Below are 21,654 nucleotides of genomic sequence, written 5' to 3'. Positions count from 1 at the left end.
TATCCAATATAAAGAAGACAACATTAAGAATGTTGAGGAGTTGTTAAATAAAGGTATATTTAAAAAGGCTAAAAACAATCCTTGTAACAGACTTTGTGAATTGATCAAAAAAAAGTTGGAGTGTATAAGCTTAGCTCCTCCACCCCCACCCCACCTCTGAGCAAAAATATTTGGTTTCAAGTAGTTTCATAATTCCAAAATTTTAAGCTTTATCGAAAGTTCAGAAAATTTCTGAAGTCAAATAGTATCAAACATAAGTTCATCTTTTTACAGCACAGCTAAATTTTTAGCATGTAAGTATTCTTTCCCAAGTGATAAAAACACATACAATTAAACATTCTACAGAATTTGTTGAAAAAATAATTCAGGCAAATCTAAATAAAATAATACAGTTGTCTCTTTTAATACTTTATCATTATTCACAAAAGTACTTACTGATAAAATGATCAATTATTTTGAACACAAATTACAAGGGAGCCATGTGCCACTCATCTAAATTTGAGACTTGCTAAATTTAACAAAAACTTGTAGAGAAGATTCATTTTTTTTCAATTTAATAATGAGATTCACAAAGACTGAATGCCTAGCAATGGATTATCCATTGGTATGTGATCTTTTTACGAATAGGTTTGAAAATGATGGTTTACAGAATGCTAAAAATGAACCGGATATACGTGTTAGGTATGTCGATGACACTTTTGTGGTCAATACAATCAAGAAAACTTGATAGTTTATGATAATTACTTAAACAGTCTTGAATCCACTATTCAATTTATATACAAAGTTGAACAAAATAATAGTTTACTGTTTTTTTAACAAAATAGTTAAGAAAATAAGTTAAACTATGGTCTACCATAAACCACACTAAAAATTATGCTAAATACTTTTTTTGTTTGTTTTGAATTCTCACACAAAACTACACAAGGGTTATCTTTGTTAGCCATCCATAATTTAACAGTGTAAGACTAGAGGGAAAGCAGCTAGTCACCACCACTCACTGCTAACTTTTGGACTACTCTTTTACCAATGAATAGTAGAATTAACCATCATGTTATAACACCCAATGGCTGAAAGGGCAAGCATATTTAGTGTGACAGGGATTCAAACTTGTAACCCTCAGATTACAAGTGCCCTAACAAACTGGTCATACTGGACCATGTCATACAAAGTCACAAAAAAGTCACTTTTTTACTTTTATGTTTACATGTCTTTATAGCTATGTTCTAATCAAGAAGATTTAAAAATGAACTATTATTAATGAAATATATATCAATACATAAAGGTTTCTCTCTTGATAATGTTGATACAACTGTGAGAAAATTTAAAATAATCAATGATGACAAAAACAATGAACAAAAATCAAGATTTATTGAAATGGATTTAAAACAAATACTGTTTTTACCAACATTCCATGTTTGTCATGTTAAATCTTTATTAAGTTTAAGGAATAAAACAAAAATTTCATAACCACTGTCAGACCATTAAATAAAATTATCCAAATATTAAAAAAAAAACTAAAATTAAATAAATCTAATGGAACAAACAGGTGTTCAAAAAATTAAATGTGACTGTGGTCAAACTAGAGTAAATTTAAAATTTAGACTACATGATCATTAAAAAAATGTTAAAAACAAAAGTAAAAACTGCATGAGCTGAACATGCAAATAATACTGGTCCTATTATTTAGTGGTTACAAAAAAACTTATTTTAGCTCAATCAAATAATATGACAGATAGAAATATTAGAGGAACTACAGAAATAATGAAATATAGTAAAATAATTTCACTTTAAATAAGATTGAAAATTTAGATAACCAGAGAGTAAGCAGATGGCATTATCCTTTTTAAATACATTAACTTGTAGTCTCATGACCATGGTTTGGTTGTATTTATATGCTGCACAACATTTGTGTTCACTCCTAAGGAAGATGTGAATGACATCAAAACACAGTGTTTTTTACAACCACTGATCATTTTGGGAATAAAAAAACTTTGTTAATTGTGTATTACACAACACAGATCATTTAAATATTTTATTACATTTCAAATATTCACACAAGTTCCTTGAATTTTAACTTATTAGGTTTCAAGAATATATATATGTAGTTACAGTATATCAGTTAAATTTGAAGACAATCTAGTTACTTACTGACATAGGCCAAGCCCCTTTAAACATTAAACTCTTATGTTAGCAGAAGACTATGCAGTTTAACATTATGTAATACTATGTAGAAATCATCTGTGTAGAGGTTTGATATCACCTGGAGACATTCTCTCTACATATGTAATTCAGTAATACTTGGAAATACCTGTGTGCAAGGGAAAGAATTAGTAAAAGTTAATTCATGATCTGACAAATGTGACATGATCTAGGAGAAATCCTTTCCAAGTAATAATTTTAAAGTTAGGTTCACTATAAGCTATGGAGCAGAGTTTCATCAAGAAATGTATATGGAGCACTGTGTAATAACTACTTTACTATTACAAAGTTAAGACAGCTAATTTAATACCCAAATTCTCAAACAGTTTACATGACTTTCAATGACTACTGGGAATTAAAAAACATTTGAAAGCTTCAAGGGCATTATGACATTTACTTTTCAAGTTATTGAGAAATTGATGGGTGTGAGAAATATATTTAGTACCTTGCAGTAACTGCTTACAATACCTAATCAAATACTTCTGGAAGTTCTGTGCAACAAACTATGTGATACTCATCAAGTATCTAGCCAGGACAGTAAAGTATTAGATATGATATCTAGAAAATTTACAGTTATTGTAACTTGCAATAAACACTAAAAGTTCTAATACACTGACAGTTGAAAGGATTAAGGTCCTTGCTTTATGATTACATGGGTAGAATTCTCAGATAGCATCAGAAGACTGTTTTATTTATTATTGTTTTTATCTATTTATTTTGACTAGTTTCTCTTTGTTTATACAAGCATAAAAAACATTATTCTACCTCACTGGTATCTCTAACTTTAAGTACCCTATATTTGTACATTAAAAATGTGTAAAATATTAATCTTTGTTTTTGGTAACTTTAAATAATTATCTCAAATTATTATCACTTTGTGAAAGGACAAACATGACTGACTTCTATCTTTGTTTTTTAATTATCTTTATTTTTGTTCCTTAAAATGAGATGGAACATCACCCTTCACCTTTAATAATTCATGGTATTCTAATAATTACTTTATATGAACTTACAGTGAAAAAATACAAGACATAACCCTTTATCTCCAGTAAACTGAAACAGATAAGTAATTTTGTAAAAACCAATGACAGTGAACTTTACCCTTCAGCTTTCACAGCCTTGTGTGGTGACCCAATCTCAATTTTTCATTTTCAACAGGTAATATTATGCATATGAACTGTCATGAATTTTAGTACAAATATCACTGTGTGAAAATAAAAATATGGAATGTAGCTAACTTGTTATATTGTTGAATTGTCATGGTAGTCATCAGTGGAGGACTGTGGTATAGAAATATGTGCAGAGGCAGAGATTTGATTCTACATTGCAAAGTTATGTCCTGCATATTTACTCGTGGAATGAGACCATGAGATGACTAGTGCATGCACTCTCAGACAGATATTATTATTAAGTTTACCATTTGGTCATCAACTCTGTCTCATAATTTTTTCTTCAGCTCAAACCAAATCTCATCTGATGTAAGAGTTCCCAACCACTTTTGTTGTTTTTTTAAATAAATATTATATGGAACTTTGTTTTTGCACTATTTAGCATCTTTCCTCAACTCAGTTTAATTCAATGTTTGTTTGTTTTGAATTTTTATGCAAAGTTACATGAAAACTATCTGCATTAACCGTCCCTAAGTTAGCAGTGTAAGACTAGAGGGAAGAAAGCTAGTCATCACCATCCACTGCCAACTCTTAAGCTATTCATTGGCAAATGAATAGGGGAATTGATCATCACATTATAATACACTCACAGCTGAAAGAGCAAGCATGTTTGGTGTGACAAGATTCAAACCTGTGACCTTCAGATTACAAGTTGAATGACTTAACCATCTGGTCATGCCAGGCATTAACTCAGTGATATGCTTCCCACCTTTCTATCTGTTATTTGCATTTACCACTTCTATCTGCAACATAAATCAGTTTAGCTGAAAACATCATATTTTGTTTCTATTTTAAATTTTTCTTAATCCAAACTCTTTATTCAATCTTGTATTTACTTACAGAAACTTACATGATACCAAAAACATACTGATGGATAATACCAGATAGTATCATGAAGATAAGCAATAAGATGTAAGCAGATTAAGAATTGTAACATTTACAAACTTTGTAGTTTAGATTTGTAAAGAATCTACCCTGAAATCAGTGTAAAGGATTGAATTTTGATAGATCTTCATTTCTAAGATTACTTTTTTTTTAAATTTTAACAGAAATTTCACCACTTTAAAATTTTCTTCATTTCATACTAGGTAGTTTCTTTCTAGTGGTTAAAATTACTTTTAATATGAATATCTCATCTTTTCAATATTAATATTCAGTATACTTCAGGATACAAGTCACATTAAGATAATCATCAGTTCAATTAATCTGTTAAAAAAAAACAAAAAAACTCTCATGCATTACTAAACCATACAAGTTATTACATGTTTCATACTGCTTGGTAACCATTACGAAAGATAACTCTTAGTTATTTATCAAAACAAATCACTTTCTTATTTACTTTATATACAGTTCCAAACATTTATCTCTACTTATAGTTTTTATTTTCAAATTACTACTTTCTGAAAATTATACATCAATATATATTTAGTAAGTCTGAGATTTCAAAACATCTAAACTTTTGGCACTTAATTATTTAGTTCCAGCTACTTATTTAAGCAACAACCACTACATAAAAATAAATGAACCACATGCAGTAATGCAGAATTTATTATAACAGAAAAATAAACACTTACTCTTGAGGGCAGTGATACATTGGAGAAATACATTTCTCTTTGGGCCAATTCATCCATGTCAATTTTTCTGTTAAATGACATGTTTATGTTAGTATCTGTACTCCCAAAACATGAAACAAATGTAACCATGCTGGACACAACAAAAATACAACATATTAACTATAAGGTACCATACAGTCTACCAAAGCTGCCCTTGCACATTTACTTCCAAGAAAAAGAAAAGTGTGAAGACCAAATCCAATATGTATTTACTTGGAAACCATCAACTACTCTCAAACTCTTCTAAAAGTGCCCTCCAGAGGTGGCATAAGGTTGGGTGGGCCCAGGGGCTAATAAATTTTGTGGGCCCTACATCCCATGTAATTTTACACAAAATAAAATTATCAATGGGCCTCAGAGTTGAACACCCTCTAGCCCCTACCTAAATACACCACTGGTGCACTCCTCAAATAGTGCTGAAAGTAGCTCATTCTGTAAATTAATGACTCTACTACTGTTTTAACTGGAGCATAGCCAGTCTTTTCTAAATATTAAACTTGTATTATCTCATCCTATTGTCTTCCTATGTAAGAACAAAGAAGTCAGAGGTTGTTATCATATTGACCACTGAATAATGTTGTACACAAGAGAAAATACGTCCAAAACTTAACATATTCCCATATGACAGGCCTCGACAAATTCCTGGCACCAAGTGTCCATGACAATTAAACATTTCATTGTTTCACCCAGTATTTTTTTCTATGTTAACTGTATGTAGGACTGTGCTAAACATAACTCAAATCTAGAACACTTGTGGACTCTTGGAAGTCTAGAACTATTTTTGCATTCTTGAATCCTAAATCAAACTTTGTTTCCATAATTTTAATAGTAGATTCAGCACTTCTTCATGTTCTTTCAGGAATGAAGTGCTGCAGTTGCACAATACATTACTAATTTCACACTTTTTATCCTTCTTTCTCTCAGTGCAACCAATTAATGTATGTGTGTGTGTGTGTGTGTTTAGACTCAAATGACCAAAGGTAGTTAGTTCTGGTAATACTATAAAGTAGTTGTTGATGCACTTTCTTCTGTGAAAGTAAATAAATATACACTGGTGTCTTGACTGTCTTTTCTTTTCTTTTCCATAAGTTTCAGTATCAGATGTTGTTGAGACAGGTAGAAAACAGTTCTACTACTATTCTTCAGACATGACATGGTTATGCCATTCCTATTCAATATTGCAAGCTTGACTGTGGCAAAGACACAGATCAACACATAAGACAGTTGCTACAGGCTTATGACCCAGCAAATAAACTCTGGTTTCTTCATGGAATTTCTCACAGATTGAACCATTTTTATAAATATCAGATCTTTCACCATATAATTAAAATATTTTATAAGAGCCTTTTTTTTAAAGAAAAAAGGCTTTCTCTAATAAACTAATAATTTCTAATATCTTACAGACTGAAGTGTTTGTTTGATGAACTAATACTGATGAAATATTTTTAAGATCTTAAATACAATATGTTGGGGAGATTAAAACAAAATTATTGGGTAGTGAAATATCCTAGTAACAGGTACCAAAATGTTCTCAAACAATTCGCCCACCTTTTCAAACACATATTATACATAAGAATAATATAAGAAGCTGTAACAAAGTTTAATACTCAGACACCTGTTCATTGTATTGTATTAATTAATTTATTTACATACAACACAAGCTTTACTGTTACAAAATATTAAACTCTTAACAAGAGGATGCCTGAGAGTTTATGAGAGGAATCAATGATTTCTCCTTAGAAAAATGGGTTTATATTTTTGCTTCATGGGTATTCAAGAATATCCTTCAGTTTTTCAAGGGCCAAATATATCATATTCGAGTTATTATTCAATCACTTTAATATGTCACATTACAAGCTACTTTCCATTTTTCAATTCACAATTCATCTTTTTTATTCCATTTATAAATCAATAATAACCGGTGAATAAAATAACTCATTAAATCTATATTATATGGTTTATACCTAAAACGTAAATGCTAATAACATTTGAAACTAAATACTAAAAATAAATATATATTATATATAAATTACCGGAATAGGGTAAGTCAGTTTTTATATCTTTGAGACTTTTTTTTTTCCCAACTTCAACACCTCGAAAATACCCGCCAACAAAAAGAGCCACAGCTACTAGAACCACCTGTAAAATACATATTATATTTAAGTTTAACAGATATCAAACTTTAATATCCATGATATGAGGAACCAATCTAGCCTTATCTGTATCTTTCACTTTCAGGTGCAGGCGTCTGGCGGAAAACAATAAACTATTACATTACATATCACTTTATCATAAATAAATTATCATTACAAATGAATAACTTGCTAGTTACATTACATAATGTTAACTTATCCCTTTGATTACGTGCAGTCTCTGTCACTGGCAAGTTCAAAGTCAAACAATGACGTCACAAGTCCACAGTAAGTTACATGTCCATAGTCAAGAAACACAACCGTATGTCTTGCGGCAAAAAAACAAGAACAGGAATGACAGTTAAGCGAGTTCCCACTTTCTAAAGGTCGGACTGTGGTAATCCAAACTACTACGCACTTTAACTGATGTGCTCTACTGGTCTCTTGCTTCATATACCATATTTCTAAATAATCCATTATGAAATACCCGAGATATAACATTTCCAATTCTGATTAGTTTCTTCCTTTTATTTTAGGCCTGGCATGGCCAAGCGCGTAAGGCGTGCGACTCGTAATCCGAGGGTCGCGGGTTCGCGCCCGCGTCGTGCTAAACATGCTCGCCCTCCCAGCCGTGGGGGCGTATAATGTGACGGTCAATCCCACTATTCGTTGGTAAAAGAGTAGCCCAAGAGTTGGCGGTGGGTGGTGATGACTAGCTGCCTTCCCTTACACTGCTAAATTAGGGACGGCTAGCACAGATAGCCCTCGAGTAGCTTTGTGCGAAATTCAAAAACAAACAATCCTTTTATTTGTTCACACCAAAATTATGGAATATGTATTTGATAAAAACATACTGAACTATTATACAGGGTGTTCGGAGAGTCACTGTGCAGTTTTGTAATAATATTTTATTCAGTCTATTTCAAGCCAGCAACTGATAGCGGTGTTTAGAAACAAAATAAGAAGGATCCAGGCCCGTATTGTTGCCAACGGGGGTCATTTTCAACATTGTTTATAATTGTCATTCATATTTATCTCCTGTATTCTATATTGAAACATGTCTGTTAATAAATATACAACTGCACAGTGACTTTCCGAACACCCTAATAAATCTTTACGTCTTACAATTAAGAATTTCTCTTAGTGTAAATATAAGTTACATGTGCAAAGTTATTTAACAAAAACTTCTCAACTTTTACGAAAATTTGAATACATCTCCGCAAAAAGGCATGTAACTTAACGATCTAATATTTTTACTACAGCTTCACTTAAGAGTGGAAGCGAACTACTTTAGTTTTTATCATTCAGATTAAAGACAGCTGATTAAGAGCAGGAAAACTACAAGAGGTAATAAGAAATTAATCCCATGGCGTTCTTAGAAAGGAAGTTATTAATACTGTTTTACAGAGGAAAAACGACCACCGTATATGTTAAAGAATCTGGGTGGTTCTGTAAATAAAAGGTTTGTTCCGAGAACAGGGTTGTGTTCTTAAACCTAATATTTGCTATTATCGAGTATGACGTTCTTACTTCGTGCGATTAGTTATTGGTGTATACTGTGAAAAGTCATGACGTCTAATAAAAAATACCTTAACTGTGAAAAAAGGTGCAGCCAAAAATGATTCAGTATTCGACTTAAATGAATGAAATCAAAATTGGCGGCCCAACTGGCAGCTCAAGTTGTAGCACTAATAAGAATTTTACATAAAATAGTAATTTATTAGTTACCAAGACCGCATTTTTTTCTTCAACTTTGAGCATAATGGCGAGTAAAACAATACACGGCATAGCTAACTAATAAATAAATATTTTCAATAATATTCTTTCTAATGCTATAAGTGTAACTATCAGTTTGGTCGCCAGTTTTGATTTTATTCCTTTAAGTCGTACACTGAATCCTTTCTTATCTTTTTTTTTTTTTTTTTTCACATCTGAGGTATTGTTGATCGGTTAAACCTTATTTACGATCTTAAAGGTTTTGTTTGGTTTGTTTTGAATTTCGTGCAAAGCTACACAAAGGCTATTTGCGTTAGCCATCCCTAATTTAGCAGTGTAAGACTAGAAGGAAGGCAGTTAGTCATCACCACCCACCGCCAACTCTTGGGCTACTCTTTTACCAACTAATAATGGGATTGACAGATCATATTATAACGCCACCACAGCTGAAAGGGCGAACATGTTTGGTGTAACGGTAATTTGAGCCCGTGACCCTCGGATTACGAGTCGAGTGCCTTAACCACCTGGCCATGCCGGGCCTATATAAAAAAACTACAATAATGAGGATAGGGTATGTTCCACAGCCATCAGTACCGGTCGGTTCGACAATGATCGAAACAATGCTGAAACTAATTATGATGTTAATTATTTAAGCATTGATTTTATTTTATGTGATGAAACAGCTTTTACCATGTAATTAATTAAACAATTTACTGTCAGAAACGTTTTAAATATCGACTCAGGTTGTGAAAAACCTGTTACGTTAGGTCCACGAATTTTTCGAAGACTCAGAAGTATAAAGCGATAAATTAAATAAAACCAAATCTCTGAAGGTCATAGAAGCTGCCGAATTGAAAAGACACAGAGTAAATGTTAAAAAAAAAAGTTATGTAACGGATCCTGTGAACCCCCGAAAATTGGGAGCAGCCAGAGGACATTAAAAGTGAAACTATTAATCCTGGTATAAATGTTTTATTTACGAATTTTGATTGCACTACTAATACTATTATGAAGGAACTTTCTTGTTTTTGTGTCAATGCCCAAAGTACTGTAAATTAAATGGACTAAATACAATGTTATACTTACAAGTTGGATACTTACATTACTTGTACCACCGAATCATGAGCTCATTCTAACATTATTAGTGCTATACTGGAAATAGAAGGGTATGAAATTTTGAGGAATGATCGGTGGCTATTTAATTCATATAAAATATAAATTAAATGTAGTTATATTGGATTAAAGTACAAAACTGAATTATTCGGTTCTGTTGCCATAGTACTTCAGCATCAATTAAAAGTGAACAAATCCTTCATAATACATTCACGCCCCTATTTTTATGATGTAAAATATTATGTTTATGTAGTTATGGCGTAGTTGCTTATGGCATTTAACGTTTTATGCTTACTCCACATGAAGCATTAATAATATAATTAGTAACTACTGTGCATGTAGATAGTACTATACTTTAATAAAACATATATGTTTACATCATTCTAGCTCCTAATGAAGCGTTACAACAAATGATGTTCTGTAGACTTTTCGTTGGATGTTTGTAGATTTGATGTGATCATTCAAATTATTTAATCCCAAAACGTGAGTTTGTTTACATCTGTGTTTCAATAACGAATAATACGAATATGTTCTAGGCAAGAGTATCATTACATCCATTAATGTAAAAAAAAAAAAAGACTTAGGAGTGATTATCCACAAATCTCTTGGTGTTAGTAAAGACTTTAGTTACAATTATGAGAAACCTTCAAAATAAGGAATGTAAAGTAAAATTATCGCTAAATACAAAAGCTATATAGGTCTTACTACTGAAGTTGTAAAAAGAAACCAAACAAGATAGGAACAGAAGTGGGCATGTCACTTGATAGGATAATGATCACACAGCAGACATAGCTGTTCCCACTTTGCGTGGAGAATAAAATCCCATCATTGCTGGCTTCCCAACTTTGTTTATTGAAAGCTTAGCGTTTAATAGAATTTCAGCTTTCATCATTATACCTTTTCTTTAATTAACTTTAGAATACTACTTTTATGACTATTTTACAACACTAACGTTTTAGGATTGTTTTGCCAGTGAGGAAGCCAGTAATGTAGAGATTTTATTTTCCACGTGAAGTCTCCTACGTGATTATTAGCAAGATCACGTGTTAAGTCCGCTCCATTTCTATCTTTTTTCTTTTTTTTTATCAAATTCAGTAACCAACCCTGCATAGCTTTTTTATTTGGCAATCAATTTTTCCCTAATACTTGTTTGTTTACTCTTTGGTTTGTTTGTTTGAAGTTGAGCACAAAGCTACACAGTAGGCTATCTGGGCTCTGTCCATCACAGGTATCGAAACCCGGTTTTTAGCGTTGTAAGACCGTAGACATACTGCTGTGCCATTGGGAAGCTTACTTTTGTTTTAATCAGATGGCTTACTAGATTATAGAGTGTGTTCTAAAACTATAAATTTTGCATTGAATAATAATAAAATAGGAAGTTACAAATCGTGAAGACTGTTTTGTTTTATAAAATTATGATCACTGCTTACATTAGGTGAACGCTAGACCTGTTAAAGAGATATTATGATGAACGAAAATAAACCAGTTTTTAATTTTGTGACGCTCTGGATAGGTAAAGAGCGGCATATGCACTGAAGATAGATTGATTACACCAGGTACCTCTTCATATCTAGATTCTGATTGCCTGCAGAAAATAAAATCCAAATGACTTTTGTATTGTCGTTGACAAAGAGCCCACTTGCAACAGTAGAATGAAGTTATGCAATGATAACATTGATTTTGAAACTGAAAAGTGTGGCACTCAAGACACAACCTTGAGGAACTTCAAGTTCCTGTGTTATAGAATCGCAAAACGTCGAACTTACATGGGCTTGGAATCGATGGCTTATTAAAATATTACAAATAAAAATGGGCAAATGACCACACAATCCATTTGAATGTATCCCCATGTAATGTCATAGACCTTCTCAAATTCGAAGAAGATAGAAACAAAATGTAAATATTCTCTTTGAGGAAAGCTTCCCTGATTAACATTTCAAGTCTGTGTAGGTGGTACATGTTAATGCAACCCACACTGGGTGAGCGAGAGAAGGTTGTTTGATTCAAGAAGCTAAATGAGACGAGCATTAACCATACAAGGACAGGTAATCAAAACAATTAAACATAATTAAGAAATCTTGGAATCCTTCCACGGATTAGAAAACAGTAGAACAACAGCTTTGCACCAAGCATCAGGAAAAATGTTCTTCTGTCAGACTTAGTTAAAAACAACCAGAAGAAAAGCTAGAGAGGCAGAAGAGAGATGGCAAAACATCTCATAAAGAACGCAATCAGTTCTGATTGATGTGTTGCAAGCTTGAGGTACACCAGTGTAAAGGGGTGATTACTGTCACAGAGACAATCGCCCTGAAAGTAAAGAGGCAATTGCTCTGCCCAAGACTTACTGGCCAAGAAAGCAGGAGAAGAAACATAAGCGATGGAAAGACAAGCAATATTCCTGCTGAGAATATCAGTGATGCTCTGTACATCAGCAACTTCTTGGCCATTGAAAAGCAAGATGAAAAGGGAATTGGAAAAAACCTCCTATTGACTTTCTGAATCTTGACACATATCACTTTGGAAATGATGGTAGAAGAGATACTATTCGTGAACTTAATCCGAGGTTCCTTTTGGTTTGATGTCGGACCTGCTGAACATAGGTAGAGGACCGCTGGAAAGTAATGTGGTTCGAAAGGGTGCAGGTATCCCAGACCCATTTCTGAGCTTTCTTTGCCTTCTGGCAGGTTGGAGACCACCAAGAACGAGAATACCATGGGAAACGTGCCAAGGTTTTAGGTATAGAATGAACAACTGTTTAAACAATGTTGTCATTAACAGATGGTTAACTAATGACAGCAGGATCGATCTGTGAGAGAGAGGTGAAAGAAAGACAGTCGGCCTTGTACAATGTCCACCATGGCATTCAGATCGGGCGGCATCGAACCACGGTTACTCTTCCTCAAAACTTTAGAAAAATGATCAATGTCTCGTGGGTCACTGCCAACCCTCCAAGAGAAAGGTAACGGAGAACAGATAGATAGAACAATAGCAGTAAAAAAGTGGCTAGGTGCATGAAAATAAGTAAAGAAACCAGTACTGAAGAGTAAAAGGTCGTGATTCGAAAGCATAGACTCCATGAAACGACCCCTATCATCAATGTCAGCACCACTACAAAGGGGATTGTATCCATTACAGTCTCCTGGGGTTACAAAGGGAGATGGTATTTGTTCTATGAGAGCATAACCATAAGATAGTGGTGCAAAATCTGAACAGGAGCTAAAGTTTTTAGAATTATATTCAATCTTAAAGGCTACCGGAACTTTTCAGAATTTCACGTTACCATTTCCCATTATTACGCAGAGAAACGAAAGTTTCCAGTATTTCGTTCTACATATATAATCAAAACGGTAGAGAGTCAATAATCAAGGGCGCAGTATCGAGCGTGCGAACTACAAAATTAAATAAGTTTAATATTGTGCACATCCTGTTCAATGAGAAGTCAAAACTAAACACAGAAACTTGTTGCTACTGTTTATGTATAAAATCTGTTCATACGATAACTATGGTGAGGTTTAGTTTATGATATTTACAAACCACGAGCAAAACGAGAATATTTTTTCCACACATTTTTAGCGTCGATAATTTTAAAATAACGAAAAGTGCGCTTTATGTACGATAGTACAAACGCCACTATATAAAAGTAATACAAAATTCATTTGAATTTTCTTTTGTACAGGCAATCAGAATCTAGATATAAAGATGCACCTGGTATAGTTACTCTATCTTCAATGTATATGCCGCTCTTTAGCTATCCAGAGCGTCCTAAAATTTAAAAACAAACAAAAAACTGCTCATTTTCGTTCATTATAATTTTTCTTCAACAGGTCTAGAAGTGAGCGCGCGCGCGCGCGTGTGTGTGTATGTTTTCTTATAGCAAAGCCACAATAGGCTATCTACCGAGTCCACCGAGGAGAATCGAATCCCAGATTTTAGCATTGTAAATCCGTAGACTTACCGCTGTACCAGCGGGGTACAAGAAGTGAGCATAACTTTATAGAACAAAACAGTTTTCACGATGTTTAACTTCCTGTTTTATTGTTATTCAATGCAAAATTTACAAAGTTTTAGAATACACTCCATAATCTAGAAAGCCATCTTATAAAAAAAAGTAAGCAACTATTGGGAAAGCAATTATCATAAAAAACAAACAAACTATATATCGCTGGCTACTGAACTTGAAAAAAAACTAAACAAGACGTCTCTACTTTATATGGAAAATAACAACTCTCACTGGCAAAACAAATGGACCCAGCGTTTCCAATCGTAAAACGTCAGTGTTGTAAAATAGTCATAAAAGTAGTATTCTAAAGTTAATTAAAGAAAAGGTATAATGATGAAAGCTGAAATTCTATTAAACACTAAGTTTTCAATAGAAAAAGTTGGGAAGCCAGGAATGTTGGTATTTTATCATCTATGTTAAGTCGAGACAAATTGCTATGATATCATTAGCCAGATCAAATGACACGTCCACTTTCATCCTTATCTCGTTTTGTTCCTTTTTCTCTTTCAAGTGTTGTAGCAAGTCCAACATAGCTCTTTTATTTAGCGATAAGTGTTATTATTTATCTACGCGAGGGCTATCTGTGTTGGCCGTCCATAATTTAGCAGTGTAAGGCTGGAGGGAAGGCAGCCTGTCATCACCACCCACCACCACCTCTTGGGCCACTTTTTTTGCCAACGATAGGGGGATTGATCGTAACATTGTAAACACCCCCACGGCTGAAAGAGCGCCCTAACAACCTGAGTTTGCCAGGCCGTTATTATTATTTAATTGAAAAAGTTGAGAAATGCATATTGGCGGGTAAAATGAAATATTTTAATATAAACTTATTCAAAGCCGCAGTATCGAAATATCTCTACCATATTTCTTAAAGAAAACAAAAAAGATAAAGTAATTCGTGAAAATTTCTAATTAAATCAATTGCTAAAAACAAAGCAAGAAAATGATATATTTAATGCAAGAGAATGGCCTAGGTCACAAAAATCACTTTTTAATTGCAATGTGCTATTTAACTAAGTTTCAACACATAAAAATCATCTTGTATTATTCCAATTTTATTTCAAAGTAAATCACTGTTTTACTCACTTCTAGTCATAAAACTAGAGTTTGTAACTGTTTAAGTGTCTAGCAGATCAGGAACCATAATAGTTCGTTTTTCCCTGATAAATGTTTTACGTATTCACAAGTTCTCACCTGTGAACACTTTTTACTTGTACCTGAAACAGCCTACGGCAAATAATTCAAGTCAATTCGCAAGACAATTTTGGTTACATGAGTATTTAGGTGTTAATGTTGCGTAACATCACTGTTGTTGATTTTTTTAAAACTATCAATCTATTAATGTTTGTAGTCAAGTTTCAATCTAGTGGAAGAGAAAGAGGTTAAAAATACCTTCTGGTATGTGTCTGAACATCACAAGTAGTCAATAGAGCCTTCAAATGAATCGGCCATTAAATAATTCCAAGCGAAAACAGTTCGTAGCGAAGTTGTCGATTTTATTTATATAAGAAAAGGGATATATATATATATACATACACACGTGTTTAAAAAATATATTAATATTGACTTAAGTGTTTCATTTACTACTTATTGTACGGCATATTTATAAGCATTGTTATTAAATGCGAAAACTGTGTTTTTATTTCCATTGTTCCAGAATATTACATATTACTATGTAGCTTCAGAGATCGGTAGTAGGTAATACATACGTATATTTAAATATCTGGACGTACATTCAATTTTCGAACCATCTATACTTTTGCATGCAGGAAATTAAATCCTAGTTGCCACGTTGTTCCCACACACACACACGCTCACGTAATATTACAAGCTCATGTTGTCAGGCTTACTTCAAACACGGTTCAACAAGTAGTTTCTTGTCAGACTTTACTTTTAAAACAAGAAAACTGTTACTTACCCCTACAATCAGCAGAACGATCTTTTTCCAGCTCTGAAACATAGAAAAGCAGCAGTGATTCCCAGTGAAAAAGATCAAATGTTATTGCTTCAATATATAACGATCGTCAGATTTTTGAAATAGTTTAGAACGTTTACTACGCGTTGTACAAAAGCAAGTGAACGATAAACAGATTCGACGCTAAGCTTCCTTCAGGTGTCCAGAAACAACCGAACAACCGGAGGTAACCAAGCCTGTTTGATTCTTAGAAACATTCTCTCGGGATATGACAATTCTCATTATAACATATAGGTTACGCTAATAAAATAGTAATATATAAATATGTTATTGAAAATGTTACATGTTGGTCGCTTTGTCATAATACGAATATTCTAAATGTTAAATCTATAAACTGCATGAAAACGTTGCAAGGTAGCTATACAACAACACTAATGACACGTAAAATACAATATTTAGTAGTTAAACCCACTTTAAGATTAAAAGTTTGGAGACTGCTTGAACAAGCAGCGAATAATACTTTATTACAAGTTTAACACAATAGCAACCGTTTCGATGTGGTCTTATTTGTTGTTAAACGAAAATCTAATCAATGGGTTATCTGTACTGTGTCACAGCGATGACGTTTAGAGGAAATGACGTTTGTAGCAGGGGTTTAGTTTCAAGAGAAACAAGCTAGGAGACTTCTCTCCCCAACTGGGGTTTTCAGGAATACTGGGTGTCTGCTCTTAAGTCCCTCCTTTCTGCTCTTCTCCTCTCCCAAATGCTCACAGTCATAATACAAACCAGTATTTACGTAAGACAAATATATGAAATGTACGCATCATACATGTTATGATAAACTAAAAATGTTAATTGTGCACATAGGTTTACTGGTAGATTTGAGTTAACCGCAAGGCTATTTCGATTATTTAAACTCCTATAATTTACTTTCAGCGTTTGGAAAAATGGATCAGTTAATAATGGGAAAATACCAATTTCATTAAGTTCTAAAATGTGCAGGTTACTACTTCAAACTGGTCGGTTCAGCAATGTATTGAAGTTGGCCTAGTCGCTCTCGCATTATATAGACCCCTAGCTCCCCTTCTGCTGACGATTTATGTGAATATTTTAGCAGTGTAGGACTAGACGGGAGGCAGCTAGTCATCACCGCCAACTCTTCGGCTATTCTTTTATCGACGAGTATAACACTCCCACGGCTGAAAGGGCGATCATGTTTGGTGTGAACGGGTTTCGAACCCGCCACCCTCAGATTACGAGTCGAGTACCTTAACCACCTGGCCATGCCAGGCCTGTATGTGAATATTTTGTTCATAAATATATTTCGTATTTGCATAAATATTGTTTACCTCACAAAACCAATTATAATACACTTACCTTTTTCAAATATATATGTTATAATACATTTTTCCTTTGTAGTTGTTTCTTGTGTATGAATTGTGTTTAGTATAGAATATGTATCAGCGCCACCGAGAAGCGAATCCCGAAATTTAGTGTTATGAAAACTTGAACTTGCCACTGAGTTACTAGAGGGCAGCACGGTAAAAGTATTTTTAATAAAAGCAAGCATATGCCAGTTTCGTTTAAATGTGAGATAAGCTTTTAAATCAATAATTTATCATGTTGCCGTTTTCACCAACGTTCAAAGCAATCCTTGTCAGATGTGGCCTAATAGTTAGCATGGAGGGTTGCGTATTTAACGGTTTGAGTCTCGTGATAAACTGCTGAACACGCTCTGTAATATAAATTATGGGTGTATTATAAAACTGACGATCGATCCTTTTTAATCGGTTAAAAGTAACCATGCAGAAGGCGGGTGATGTCACTCCCTATGGTTAGCAGTTCAAGTTTTACATTAGGAAGAACGAATCTTGTATCTTACGTCTTCTAACTTGTTGTATGGTCCACGTGTCGCATAAAGCACTGTTGTTTTTGTTTTGTTTTTTGTAAATATCAGATACTAAACTTGACGTCCTTGGCAAAGCGTAACAAAAAAGTGAAAGTTTGTGTGGTTTACTCGTTATAAACCTGTATTTTCACATCATTATAGTAATAATTTAACGTTGCGTTATTGTTATACACACGGAAAGTTAATAAAAAAAAAAGCAACAAACACTGAGGTGGGCATGTTTTGTACGAACATTTCGTCCTTTCTTATATACATTATGACAGCGGCTCTGGGTGGCCGAGAGGCCTGTCTGTCCCTCTTTTCAACTTGTCTCAGTAGAAATGCATCAAAATTAGCAAAACTGCTCTTAAGAAATGAGGAAGAATGTATATAATTTAATCAATAACTCAAGAGCTTTGGGGGAAAATAAGACGAGAACTGCACCCTGGCCTTAATGGCTGCACCTAATGCGCATGTTTCCTCATTTCACTCGGTCAAATAGGACTTGTTCCTCCCATTTTTGTCTCGTGATATTTCTTCTCTATCGATCCACTCATTGATACATTTTAATATTCCATTACAAAATATTCTATATATTCGTTTAAAAGTGGCAGTGCCTATACCGAAATACTTGGAGGGGGGAAGACATGAAAAACATAGTCTTCAGAGGGAACCAATGTACGTAAAGGTAATAATATCTATGTATATCCCTACTATATTTAACTTCATCCACATGTTAAAGCAATATTCTAGCATAAATAGCCAAAAACAGGTTTTCCGTGTTGGTTTTTCATGACGCCACGCCTTCTTGATTTTAGAGTATACGTTTGTTTCACACACCTGTGAAACCACAAGTTTAAGTGATTATAGTTGTTTTCGTTTAAACTGACTAGAATAATAAGAAATGGCCCATATCATGATCGAAACGTCAACAGTACAAACTACATAGTATAATGAAAATTTTGTATCAAAGTACCCGTTAGTGTTAGCAACAAATATATTTCACTTTGTAATTTGCATACACACTCGAAAAGAAAATAACGGTTTATAACTTCTGTCTGTATATTTGTAACAACATTATTCCAATGTAATGTACAGTATAAACATCTAGTAACAAGTTTTATAGTTTACCTTAAAATTTTACTGAAAGCCGTGGTTGGAATTATTGCACATAAAATCTCAAAAACTTTCCGTCCGCAAACTGGTGAAGTAAGACCTCATGAGCTTGATTCTTCTATTATGTAAATTTTTAGAGAATAATTTGGGTCTAAGAACAGTTCCAGTTAAACCTGAACTACTTTCACTTTGCTAAAATTTAATGTTTTCATGGTGTATAAAAATATCTTTGTGGGATCAAAATTTCTTTATCAGAGCATGGTTATTTATTGTAATATACCTATACAAAAGCAGGATGACTTGCATTGTTCAATTTACGTGAATATGACCATACAAAGTATTACGCTAGCTATCTAGGTTACGTTTTCCAGACGAGTATCTCGTTTTGTGAACAAGTTTAACCTCCACAAAAATTGTACCCTTGTTCACACGTGGAGCTACCTTCGCCAACAGTACATAGGACTACGGAAATCATAATATTTTGATAACACATAAGATATATGATAAAGATAAGTACGTGTAAGTTGAGTTACTCTTTTACTTTTAATAATAAAACAGGCATAAATCACTCAATTAGACCAACATGATTACGTTTGGTACAAGATGAGGAAAGAGCCTGGGCGCCTCCTTATTTAAAGCTCGTGATAATTTACTATGTGTGTTTGTCAAATAGACTGTGGAACAGGAACAATATAATAAAAAACAACAAGACAACTGACACTTTGAATATATACAATTGTTGAATGTTTCGTCAAGGTCACACCTAATAGTAATATGCTAAGGAGGTTGTACATCGCACATGACGTATCATCCTACGTCATGACAATGAAATCTAGCAGACATTTTTAATTATTAACTGAACCTTCTGGTAGTTTGTGTCAATGTGTAATAATTTTTGTCTTTTATGTATGTACACTATCTTTAATTAAGTACAACAGTGTGTTTTTGAGTTAGATAACTGATAATAACATATGTTTTTAAATATTTTCCTTCATGGACATACAAATAAAAAATATCGGACAAATCTAAGTTCTCACACCGTTTGCAGTATTCACACTTGTGTGTCAAGCAAATTTGATCGTACAAAAATTCTCGAAATTATCGTTTACTAACAATGTATACTGTATAGTGTAAAATATATTTTTTAAACACCCCTCTCTTGTTTTACATGTTAGTTTCCCGTGGCTGGTTTTTATAAATCATTTTTTACCTGTTCTTGTGACTTTTGCCCCATTATATCTACTTTTGTTTTTATTACAGTCTCTCTAAAATTACAATTTTTACATTTTTCTCAACGATTAAGTTTCTTCTTCACTCTCGTGTTTCCTAAGTGTGAATATGAATTTATAATAACTATTTGTTTTTCGTGGCAGGCTTTATAAATCTGGTTAATTTACACTAACAGTATTAGTAATTTAACATTATTTATGAGCTTTATTTGAGCTTATAGTTCTAATCTTCTAAACAAAAAATGCAGAAGGATGAAGGTCTCCTACACATTTCATAATAAATCGCAACAAACGTGAAACTTTTCACGGAAACGTTGTATAAAAGTTATATAAACAAGAAGAATCAGTGAAAACTTTTTTAGATCTTGGAAAGGTTGTTCAGCACACAATTACATAACATTGTAACTGTACATACGTTAAGGCGCACCGATCAAGCAGAACAGGAGACCGCCTCTCGCTTTTTCTTATTATTTTTATTTTGGAAATAGCATGCATGTATAAAATACGAACTTTTCTCTTTCAAGGTTTTAAATAATGTAAAGAATAATCAGAACAAATCATAACAGACTGACTGCTTTCTCCATTTATAGTTTTAAAAAGCAAAAGTGTTCAATGTTCCATAAAAATCGTCCCTCCCTGTTGACGCGTAAAATGACGCCCCTTTTTTTTTTCAAATTGCCCTTGTCCCGTCTCTTTAACATTATGACATTTATATACATATATATATATATATATATATACACATCTCCAACTTACCCATCGAACAGAGCTGTGGTCCTCTTCATATTCGAATCGATATTCGTTATCCATTTTACTGTGTTGCAAGCTGTAGAAAAACAAGTCTCATAACAACATTTAAAAGTTCACGACACAAACAGCAACGCTCGTATGACCCGATTCTCGAATCAAGTCGAAGTACCACCGTTTGTTTTAAAAAATAGTGTAGTACTACTAGTAAGAAGAAAATTATCAACCCACCTCTGCACTGGTTGAAAGTGAGACCTAATTATATTTTTCAATAAAATAACATACTGCAGACTAACCTATGGCATTCTTTCAAATTTGTCTTGCACTGCCTATGGGTTCGTTTAGAAATCGGAGGTGTCTGTTTTTTAATTCAAGGTCTGTAAACACTACGTCCTCTGTTTATGAGGTATAAAATGGTTTTCAGATACTACGATTTTCTGAAAAACGAAAGTAAACTAAATTAATGAGTATAATTTTCTCTACGAGTTTTTTTTTTTTTTTTTGTAACAAGAAAGGAAGTATTTACACCGCGGAAAGTTGAATAATAGATACTTGTTTAAATATGTAAATCGATGTGTAAAGAAAGTATTAATTTTTGGAAGAATTTGACTAACGACATCTTCAAATAACATAAACTAATGCTGAATTTGTTTGTTTGTTTTGGAAATTCGCACAAAGCTACTCGAGGGCTATCTGTGCTAGCCGTCCCTAATTTAGCAGTGTAAGACTAGAGGGAAGGCAGCTAGTCATCACCACCCACCGCCAACTCTTGGGCTACTCTTTTACTAACGAAAAGTGGGATTGACCGTCACATTAT

The 21,654-nt window shown here is 33.3% G+C and overlaps 1 protein-coding gene across 1 annotated transcript in view; it reads right to left on the bottom strand.

Annotated features, from left to right (window-relative positions):
- The window catches only part of LOC143235265 (ectonucleotide pyrophosphatase/phosphodiesterase family member 1-like), a 58,280-nt gene extending 37,097 nt beyond the window's left edge, over window positions 1–21,183 (bottom strand). Inside the window, 5 exon segments of the mRNA XM_076473237.1 lie at window positions 4,943–5,009; window positions 7,015–7,120; window positions 15,861–15,893; window positions 20,847–20,916; window positions 21,134–21,183. Coding sequence (XP_076329352.1) covers window positions 4,943–5,009; window positions 7,015–7,120; window positions 15,861–15,893; window positions 20,847–20,900 — 260 coding nt within the window. The 5' untranslated portion in view covers window positions 20,901–20,916; window positions 21,134–21,183.
- Window positions 21,184–21,654: the final 471 nt, after the last annotated feature.

This window comes from Tachypleus tridentatus, chromosome 12 (genome assembly GCF_004210375.1).
Source record: "Tachypleus tridentatus isolate NWPU-2018 chromosome 12, ASM421037v1, whole genome shotgun sequence".
Classification (NCBI taxonomy): domain Eukaryota; kingdom Metazoa; phylum Arthropoda; class Merostomata; order Xiphosura; family Limulidae; genus Tachypleus; species Tachypleus tridentatus.
This window is presented reverse-complemented; position numbering and strand designations above follow the sequence as displayed.